Source organism: Manis javanica, chromosome 1 (assembly GCF_040802235.1).
Source record: "Manis javanica isolate MJ-LG chromosome 1, MJ_LKY, whole genome shotgun sequence".
NCBI lineage: Eukaryota > Metazoa > Chordata > Mammalia > Pholidota > Manidae > Manis > Manis javanica.
This window is the reverse complement of record NC_133156.1, coordinates 216,781,505-216,791,663: the sequence shown is the minus strand read 5'-3', so window position 1 is coordinate 216,791,663 and position 10,159 is coordinate 216,781,505. Positions and strand designations below refer to the sequence as shown.

The window sequence follows — 10,159 nt, the reverse complement described above, 5'->3', positions numbered from 1 at the left end:
GTCCTTTCCCGGGACACGGGAGCGGGGAGCGGGGCCCTTAGCGGCCGCCGCACAGCAACGATCTGTGGATGTGGAGGGTGGCGGCGCGTTCTCCGGCTCATCGCACGCTCTCTCCAGTTAGGATTTACTGCCTGACGTCACGTCTGCCGGAGATTGGCTGTTCAGATCTGACACTCGGTTCCACGGAGAGAGAAACATTTTAAAGACTTTGCAGCCGCGCTGCCTCCGAGCGTCCCGCGCGCTCACGCCCGCCCTCGCTTGCTCTCGCCGGTGCCGGGCGCGGAGTCCTGTCCCCTCACCTTGCGCAGCCCGCTCCCCACGCCCCTCCCTCTCCGGCTCCGCGCTCCCCACCCCCGCGCCCGCCCCCTCCTCCCCGCCGCTTTCGGTCGGGGTCTGGGGCCGCTCAGCCGCCCGCAGGACTTCCTCTCCTGCAGCCGAGTTTTCGTCCTCCCCGCCTTCCCCGGGCTCTCGGCGTTCTTGGCGGAGTCTGAGCGCGCGCAGCGGCCGCACGGGCGAGCCGCAGGGCCGGGGGCGCCGGCTCGGGCCCGCGATGGCGGGGGCCTGGCTCAGGTGGGGGCTCCTGCTCTGGGCAGGGCTGCTCGCGTCGTCGGCGCACGGCCGGGTGCGGAGGATCACGTACGTGGTGCGCCCGGGCCCCGGCCTGGCCGCAGGCGCCTTGCCCCTGGGCGGGCCCCCGCGCTCGCGGACCTTCAACGTCGCGCTCAACACCAGGTACAGCCGCAGCTCGGCGGCCGCCGGGGGCCTCAGCCGCGCCTCCGCGGGGGCCCCCTCGGAGCGGACGCGGCGCACGAGCCAGCCCGGCGTTGCGGCCCTGCAGGCGCTCCGGCCGCCACCGCCGCCGCCGGAGCCGGCGCGTCCCGGGGGCCCCGGTGGGCAGCTCCACCCCAAGCCCGGCGGCCACCCGGCGGCCGCCCCGTTCGCCAAACAGGGCCGGCAGGGCGCGCGCTCCAAAGTGCCGCAGGAGACCCAGAGCGGCGGGGGCTCGAGGCTGCAGGTTCACCAGAAGCAGCAGCTGCAGGGGTAAGCCCACACCCTCCGCCTGGCGCGCGCCGCCCGCGCCCGATCCCGGGGTCGCGGCCGCTCGCAGCCCCGCGGTGGCCGCGGGCGTCGTGCGTGGCCGGTCGGCTTTCTGCTCCCCGCCCGGCGCTGCCTCCCTGGGAGCGCGCGGTGAGGAGCGGACTGCGGGAAGCCGGGCACGTTCTCGGAGGATAAACTCCGAGTGCATTGTTACCCAGCTGCGGGTAAACACAAAAGGCATTTCTGCCTGGGGCGTAACCTCCTGTGAGTGAACCAAACTACTCCTAGAAGATGGGTGTAAACATGAAGTCACTACAACTTAATCCCTCAGCATCAAACTTCTTTCTCTTTGATGTTCAACTGTACTGTCTTGCTAATGTAAAAAATAAACACGTTTTGGGGACGGCTGGCTGTAAAGATCCAGCTCCTGTTCTGTGGCCTAGAACTTTGCAGCATCATAGAAATTGTGGCCTTGGGCTTCCTGGCACCTGTGGGGTCTGCTTTCCTGGGCCTGGTCCTTAGCGTTGGTAGAATTTTCGGTTAGAATGTTTGTTATTGGGCTCCCTCAGACATCCTCCTATTTGGGCTCCTGCAGACATCCTCCTTGCTCCCTCTCCCTATTAGTCACAGTTTGGAAGCATGGGGGAAAACTTGTTTTACCTATTTGGTTTTTTTCTCCAGGGGTGGTCCCAGGTGTGTGATCTCCCTCTTTGGACACTTCTTTCCCAAACGCGGATAACATACGAAATGCGTTGGCTCCACTTTCGGGGGTTGAGAGAACCAGTTATCTGGACCTCGTTCTCCCCTCTTGTATAGGTCTACGTTATTCAGACTTTTTGGTTATCTCACCCTTGGTGGGAGATGTTGGTCCTTACATTTCTCTTTGGGCAGCTTTGGGTGGGGCATCCTGGGTACCTATTTGGACTCTCTGGAAGCCCGAGGCCTGTGGAGGGAGGCTGGGCTTGTAGGAACCCCTGGAAGTCTGGGTTCTCTGGAAGAGGCTGCTGCTGAACTCAGGGGTCTTGCTTTGTTTCAGGGTCAATGTCTGTGGAGGGCAGTGCTGCCACGGCTGGAGTAAGGCCCCTGGCTCCCAGAGGTGCACCAAACGTAAGTTTCCATGTGTACAGTCACCCTGCATAGTAGGCAAAATGGGGCTGTCCACATGGCGGGGATCCCACAGAGGTCAGATGAAGGGGCTAATGCTGCCTTGGAGAAGTTGGCATCTGCAGTGCAATCTACCCCATTCTCTGCAGCCTGTACTACCCACCCAGGAAGGGCTGGACCCCTGAAATGCTGGTATCAGTGCCAGCAGCAATTCAGTGGACAGAGCTGAGCAGTGCATCCAGGATTCCCCTGCACGTATTGGTCACTCTGTCACACCTGTGAATTAGGAGCGAGGAAAAAAATTTCTTATTGGAGGACGTGCTGTAAACCAATACAATTTGAATATGGATATTGATAAATGAAAAGTATTCTTTAAGTTGATGTCAAGAGGGCAGTGGGAAGTCAGAGGCCCTATCTGAAATAAAACATCAGTAGTTTTCAAGGCTTTCTGAAAACAGCAACCAGAATCCTCCATCCTCGAGGTCTGTTTCCCAGGAGGTAGCCATGGTACAGTTCTTTAGAGCTGCCAAGTGAGGTTTCCTGCAGTGCTTCTCCCCTTAGTACACACGTTTTGTAGTGTTTTAGAAAAATGTAGTAACAATGCTTCTAGATTTGAGAATATCAGAAAATATCTCCCCTATGCATTGTGAAGTTAAGGATTAAGTTAAAGTGTATTTTGAGGCTCCTCTTGACAAGTTGATTCTTTCTGTCTGGTGTTAATTGGAAATAAAGGAAGCTTGCTTCCACTCCAAGACAGGTAAGCATTCTTAGGTGTTCTCTGCATAGAGTGTGAGCCATAAACACATAAAACATCAAATTGGAATTGTCCAAAATGTTGGCTGCTTATTAGGATTTGGCACAGTAAGTCAAACTTAGCAATTTATCTTGCATGTAGTTTGGATTTTAAAATACTGGTGAATGACTTATAACAAATTTCTGGTACAGTCATTCTAGTGACTTGCTTTTTGAAAAATGCCTTCAGTCTTTGAAAGAAACGGAAGAAGGTCTTTGGCCTGGTGGGTTTAATTTCACGACCAGGAACATCCAGATCAGTTATGATTTGGCTGTGATCAGGGAGGAATGGCAGATGTCAGCTCACTATCAGCCTTCTGATTATTGAACTCAAATCACTAGATCAGAAGTGCTCAAGGTGGTAGGCATTTTAGATTAAGGCGTACTTTTTAACTTCATAGATTACACCTGACAATAGTTTGGCAGCATTTTCCTGAATTTACAACTGCTCAGGTCAAATTACACACCCTTTCTTCTCTTTGAAACTTTCTACTCAAAACCTGATGAAAATGGTTTGCCTGTAACATGGAGATAACCCATCTGTGACAGCATGATTGCAGGAGATTGATGGGTTAAGATTAAAAATACAGAGCAGGATCTTAGATGATGAGCTGCTGCTCCTCGATGCCTCTTAGAATGCACTAAGGCTTTAAGAAATTTACTTGACAAGTCATGCAATTGAGTGCTCTTTAAGGAGAGGGTAGTTCTCTATTCTCAGGCTGTCTGAGGATCTGGGGACTCCAGCGATGTTCTAGAAGATCTAAAAATACTCTAGAAGGAAGGCACGCAGGTCTTGAGGAATGGCTTCGTGACTTCCTGCTTCCCCAGGTGAGGGAGGTAAGGACATGAGCGTGCCTAAGTTTAACCAGGTTTGTCTGCTCTTGTCCCAGAAAGAGAGAGGCCACAGAAGGTTGTGGGTCAGAAAATTTACAGTCGAACATTACTACAGAATTCCAGAAGAACTTGCCTCATTGATTTAGTCTCACCGTGCATACAACCTTTGGATTTTGGTTCAAGTTATCCTTCCAGCTCCTTGAAGGTAGCTCTTGGATGACATGGGGGTCTAAGAATTTTAACATTACTTTCCCTTCTGCTGTTTTCCAGTCTTCAAAAGATTAGCCCTCCTATACTGTCCAATCTGACAAATTAATTCAGTCCCAAATGCTGGAAACTTACATCATAACACCTCTCCGGAATAACTGTTTTTAAAAGTGATGCTGGGGTAGATTAGTGCTCAGTCCAGAGTGCTATATCTTCTCGATGGTTGGGTCCCACTGGTGGACTTGTTTTGTGTGTGTCTGGGAGAGCCTGATGGATGAAGAAGCCTGTAAAACCAAGTAAATCCTGTCTCATTTATATGTTACTTGGTTTTCTTTTTTCCTTATATATGTTTCTCCAGTGGTTGTCACTGTCATCTTTATAAGTAATGTAGCTGTGGGTTCCCTTTTATGTGGGAGGGCTGGGGAGATGGGGAGATGTTGGTTAAGGGGTACAGACTTTCAGCCTCGCAAGGTGAGTTAGTTCTGGATATCTACTGTGTCGGAGTATGACTGTAGTTGACAGCACTGTGTTGTATACTTGAAATTGCTCAGAAGGTAGGTTTTGAAGTGTTCTCACCACACACACAAAAATGTTACCTATGTGAGATCATGAGTATGTTAATTAGTTTGTGTGATTCTTTCATAACATATGCATTAATCAAAACATCATCATACACCTTAAATATATACAATTTTTATTTGTCAATTATACTTCATTGAAGATGAACAAAAAAAAAGGATAAATGAAAAAGCCAGTCATGCCCATCCTGTCCTGGCTTTATTTACCAGGAAAAAAATAAAGTGGTTTGGGTTGTTCTGAACCCCTGAATGAACTGTATCCCTAAAATAACATTAAAAGGGACAAAATATTAGCTTATCAGCATGTCTCTAGTTCTCTTTGTATAAGGCATACTGTTTAGGGTAAAATACTCCTCTGAGGAATTCATAAATCGAACTGAAAAAACCCTGACTCCATTTTTTGTGACAAAGTACCTCTGTAAATACTAGTGAAAGTTAGATTGCAAAAGTTGATTTGTGGTCTCCATCCTCTCTCGCTTCTGTACTTTGCAGAGATTGAATAACTGTATGGGGGAGTGCCTTAGTACACTTAAAATCACAAAAACCAGTGACATGCCAACATGAAATTCCTCCTTAAGATAAGATGTACATACACATTTAAATGTATCTCCCAGGATACCTCCTAGTTGTCATTATATTTGGTGGACAATTGAGAGGGTTTACCTGAAGAATGTCAGTTTATATAGGTCATATCCAACGATGCAAAAAAATATTTCTGTATAAGAGATAGAATGTATTTATATTCAGTTTGCTTAACCCAGTGAAGAAAATAAGGTGCAGACTGTGCTCTTTAGAGTTGACTGAAATTTAATTGAAATGGGCCACAGGCAAATGCTTCTGAAGACTGAAGATTTCTGAACCTTAGGTTGCAAAGAGATATGAAACAAGCAAGCAGCAGACCCGCATGGGTGAAGAATGGGTATGTGCACCCACACAGGTGGACCCGGGAGCTTTTGCCACCCAGCTCTATGTAGAGATGCCCAGTTGCATGGTAAGGCTGCTTTTCCAGATGCCCTTTGTGTGTGGGTCTCTAGAAACTGAAATTACAGTATGGGACATGCATCTTAGAAATGTTGAGTGATTGTTGATACTGAACTCATTTGGAGCAAAAGAGATGGCACCACATTTAAAAAATTTTTTCCAGAGAGTCAACATTTATAGGAGGGCTTTGTAGCTTAGAGCCTTTGTCTTCCTTTTAGGACATTAAATCCCCAATGTATAACATTTTTGTCTCTCCCCATTTTGGCATTTTTTTCCCCCTCTGCCCAAACTGAACCCATCCCTGAGTGGTTCTTGCAATTTTTTTGTCCCCCTTTCAGGCTAAGTGTGGGCCAGAGAGAGACACTGCCAGTAGCTTCGACTTAAAAGGGGAGGCTGGATTTAGGAGCAGACGACACAAAACAATAAAGGCGAGATGAGGGTGAGGCTGGGTTGGCAGGATCAGGTGGAAAGAAGAGCAAAGATGGCAGATACGAATCCCAGGTGGATGCCTGGCACTTGGCAGGCCCTCCATAAATGCATGGATGGTTCTTTCATTTATTTAATGGATATCTGTTTAGCTTTTAGCATGTGCCAGGTTCTATGAATAGAGGAGAAATACAGCCAGCTGTGGGGAGTGCAGGGTCTGTTTTTACTCACTTAACTCATGGCACATCAAATGACTTGTTCTCTCCTTAGCAAGAAACAGAAAAATCGATATTCCATTGCTTTTCCATTGGCATTCAGCCCACACACTACTTTGAAGGGAAAAAAAAACCAACCCACAAACCTAGAAATGTTCCTTAATTATGCACAGTACAGACACAGTTGTGTATACCCCTGGTGCTCGAGGATGCTGCAATAGATGGCATTGTTCAGGAAGGTGTAATGTGGCCAGAGCTCCAGGTGTCCAAGAGGAATTTCAGGCTGTCTCCTGTCCCTCTTGGCTTGTGTTGTGCTGGCCAAGCATGGGAGTCGGGCCCAGAATGATTACACATTTTTCGTATGCCTGCTATGGCCATTGACAGCTGCTTTGCCAGTAGATCTGCAGTGAGGTTTACCATGCAGCTGCTGGGAAAGCCGCCCCAGCCCCAGTGCTGGGAGCAGGGGTTGGGAGGGTTGGCTGGAAAATCTTGTCATGCAGCACAGACAGCCCAGGGAAAGGAGAGGGACCCAGAGGTCAAGTTCACACTGGGTCAAATATGTGTTCTCAACACTAGTTAAAACAAACATTTAAGAACCATAAATTGTGTGTTGCGGTAATACTTAAACCTTCATTGTGAAGCCCTCCTTCAGCTTGTGGGCCTGTCTGAACACCCGCCTGCCCCTTCCTGGTCTGTTTTATGGGAGTGCTTCTCTGCCCTGTGAACCCTTGGCCCTTAGGAAGCATGCCTCGTTGAAGGGATTGTTGTCAACCTCAGGATTTTGCTGTGTCTGACCCTGCTGTTTGTTGTCTTGGAAATTCCAAACATTCTCAAACATGTTTGGGAGCTCGAATGAAATTTTCCTAAAATGCAAATTTTGCTCCAAGGCCTTTCTTGCAATGAGCAGGGCAACTTGGAGGCCTGTGGCTGTGTTACCACTCCTGTAACACAGACCAGGGTCAGAGCGCACATGGAGGAGCTGCTGGGGGCTGCAAAGGACGCGTGCAGTACTCTGAGGGCAGGGAGAGCAGCTTCTTGATCCACACACCCTGTTGGGGTTGGAGGGGCAGGCATGATTTATTACCCCCTTTACAAAGGAGGGGCAGTGCTCAGACCCACCCTAGATCTCCCGGCTCTTAGTTTGTTCCTTCTGTGGCTCCGCGGTGCCTGGATGCCGGGTGTTGCAGCATTCTCTCTTGAGGTCTTGACCTTTACTCTCCTGACAGCCCTGATTTGGACTGGGTTTTACTGACTCAGTTCACTTTGTGATTTCCCAAGCCGTATGAGTTTGCTAGGGCTGCCAGAACTAACCATGAGCTGGTTCGCTCAGAACAACAGTAATGTTTTGTCTCAGAGTTCTGGAGGCTGGACGTCCAAAGTCAAGGTGTGGGCAGGGTTAGTTCCTTCCAGATTTAGGCTGTGAGGAAGGGATCTATTCCATATAGATCCCTTTGCTTGGTTTGTTGGAAGGCTGTCTTCTCCCTGTGTATCTTCACTTCATCTTACCTCTCTGTATCTTTCTTTCTTTGTGTCTAAATTTCCCCTTTTCAGGGACAGCAGTCATACTGAATTAGGCCCACCCTTCTGATGTCATTTTAACTGGATTATCCCTGTAAAACCCTGATTCCAAATGAGGTCACATACTAAGGTACTTGAGGTCAGGACTCCAACATACCTTTTTTCTTTTGGGGGTGGGGGCACAGTTCAACTTATAACACAGGCCCTTTAGATGCTGTGCACTTGGGCTTGAGAGGTGGGCTACTCAGAGTTGGGATATCCTGGAGCACTTGGGGATTCCTTAGCAATGACCCAGGGATGGGTGGGCAGGAGCTCAGGGGGCCCTTCCCATACAGTCTGCGACTGTAGATCTACTATGGCTGCTGCTTTAATACAGAAGCTCTGGCTGCTACTAGGAAAGATCAGGAGCTGGCCACTGGTGATTTTGATTATAACTCTGACCCTTTTAACTTGGTCTGTTTTAAGAGATTCTAGATTGGTGGTTCTTAAACATGAATGTGCAGCTGATCACTGGAGGAGTTTTGTTAAGCTGCTTTATATTCAATCAGAATCTCTTGACAAGCACCCAAGGTGCTGCTGCTGAAGGTGGTCCACATTTTGAGAAACAGTGATGCAGAAGGAACCCTCTCCTGGGTTTACTACTTCTGACCCTTTGTATGGGAATTTAAAAGCCAAGCCCAACACTTAACAATTTAGAAACTTCTCAAGGGGGGAGCCCTCTAAATACTGGTGTAGTTCAATTGTGAATAGTACCTGCAAAGATGACTGCATATAGGGTTATTTCATCCAGTTTTTCTTTAGTTAGCTGAATGTTCTATAATTATATGTGTTTTTACAAGAGTTGGAAATTTGCAAAATTGTTAATGATACGTAGGTGGTTAAAGTGGTTTTTAGAAAGGTTTAAACACTTTGGAACACATTGGGTGTTTTTTTCCCACAAAATATTCTATTTTACAAAATAAAATACTTTAAATACACAAAAATATAGCAGATAATATATCCAACAGTGACCCATCAGGGTCATGTTTTTAAGAACTCCCTGATGAGGTAATGACGCACAGTGATTTATAGATACAGGAGAGACTATGGTCTTATCTTGTTCTAAATGTATGCTTAACTAATGGTATTTCCTGTCTTGTTAGTGGAGGGAAAATATTACACAATTTGTTGGTGTGATAAAAATTGGTTGTTTTGGTACTCATGGAAAAATACACTCAGAGCTGAATTATTTATATATGCTCATGTGCACCTATTAATTTGCCTTGCTTGTTATTAAGAAAGAATTGAACATTGCATTTCATCACAGTCCATTGGATACTGAGAATTTATGTACAGCATCATTATAAGACAGTGTTGTTACAAGAAGGGAATGCTGCGTGTTACCCGACTTCTTCCCCCCTCCCCTCCACCTTTCTTACCTTCTTCTTCCTCCTTACTGGGTCTCAGTTTTGCTTGCCCTGGACTAGAAGCAGTGTGGCTTAGTGCTCAGAAGTTCATTCTTTGGAGTTAGAACACAGGGCTCCTGTCTGGGTAGTAACGCGTCCTCACTGTGTGACCTTGAACCGTGAGACCCAGCCGGGCTAGTTACCCCATTCACAGCTCAGGTAGGATGACAGTCTGTACCTCATTCAGAAGCTTGCTGGGGGACTGCATGGAGTAATGTAGGAAAAGCACATGGATGGCAGGACTCCTGCCCAGCAACACTTGAGCTCCCTGGGGCTCTCAGGGTGCTTAAGCCCACCCTCTCCTGGGTGCCCCAGCCTTTCAGGTACCCCGTTTTGTGTTTCTCAGATCCCCTGGTGAAAATCATGGTTCCCTCTTCCCCTCTCCTGGGGCACTCTGATTTCTCCCTTGACTCTGGCTATGGCTGGACCAGGCACGAGGCCTCTGTCTCCCCATCATCCGTGTGGAGCTCCTGGGGAGCAAGATTTTCCACGTGTCATGTGAAGTCCCCAGGCTCCGTTCCTTGGTACAGTACAAATGCTAACTGAATTGAATAGAACTGAATCAAATGAGGGTCTTTGATTTTGCTACGTTATAAATACTGTCCTGTAAGTACTATATACAAAATTCTACTTCCTTTTTTCTTTGTTTACTCTCATCTTTTGCCACCAAGCTCCATTCAGTTTTCTTGCCCCTGTTTTCGCTGTGTGCTTATCCTTGCTCAACAGACACTGCTTGTTATAACAGCTTTTCGAGGGCACATCACTTTATCCTTTTTCCTCTTGCTTTCTCTCCGAAGCCTGGCTGCCCTGGCATGGCCCACACTTTAAGACAGCTTTCCCTTTCTTCCTGCCCATTTTAGAATCTTCTTTCCTCAACATCATCTGATAGAGATTTGGGACTAAGTAAAATGAATGTTGTATGATTTTTTTTTTTCCCTGTAATTTTAGATCCCCAAATACTGCTCTTGGCCAACTACACTATTCCCGGTGGCTTTCCACTCCACCACATTTGAGTAATAGT

At 47.8% G+C, this 10,159-nt stretch overlaps 1 protein-coding gene across 4 annotated transcripts in view; it reads left to right on the top strand.

Annotated features, from left to right (window-relative positions):
* The first annotated feature begins 422 nt into the window (after positions 1-422).
* The window catches only part of LTBP1 (latent transforming growth factor beta binding protein 1), a 375,947-nt gene continuing 366,210 nt past the window's right edge, over positions 423-10,159 (top strand). For 3 of the 4 annotated variants that reach the window (XM_073214444.1, XM_073214443.1, XM_073214439.1), the window contains exons 1-2: positions 424-1,041; positions 2,075-2,145. In XM_073214444.1, the coding sequence (XP_073070545.1) occupies positions 551-1,041; positions 2,075-2,145 (562 nt within the window). In that variant the 5' untranslated portion in view covers positions 424-550. Of the gene's footprint in view, positions 1,042-2,074; positions 2,146-10,159 lie in introns of all 4 variants that reach the window. The other variant, XM_073214445.1, reaches the window with a different exon arrangement.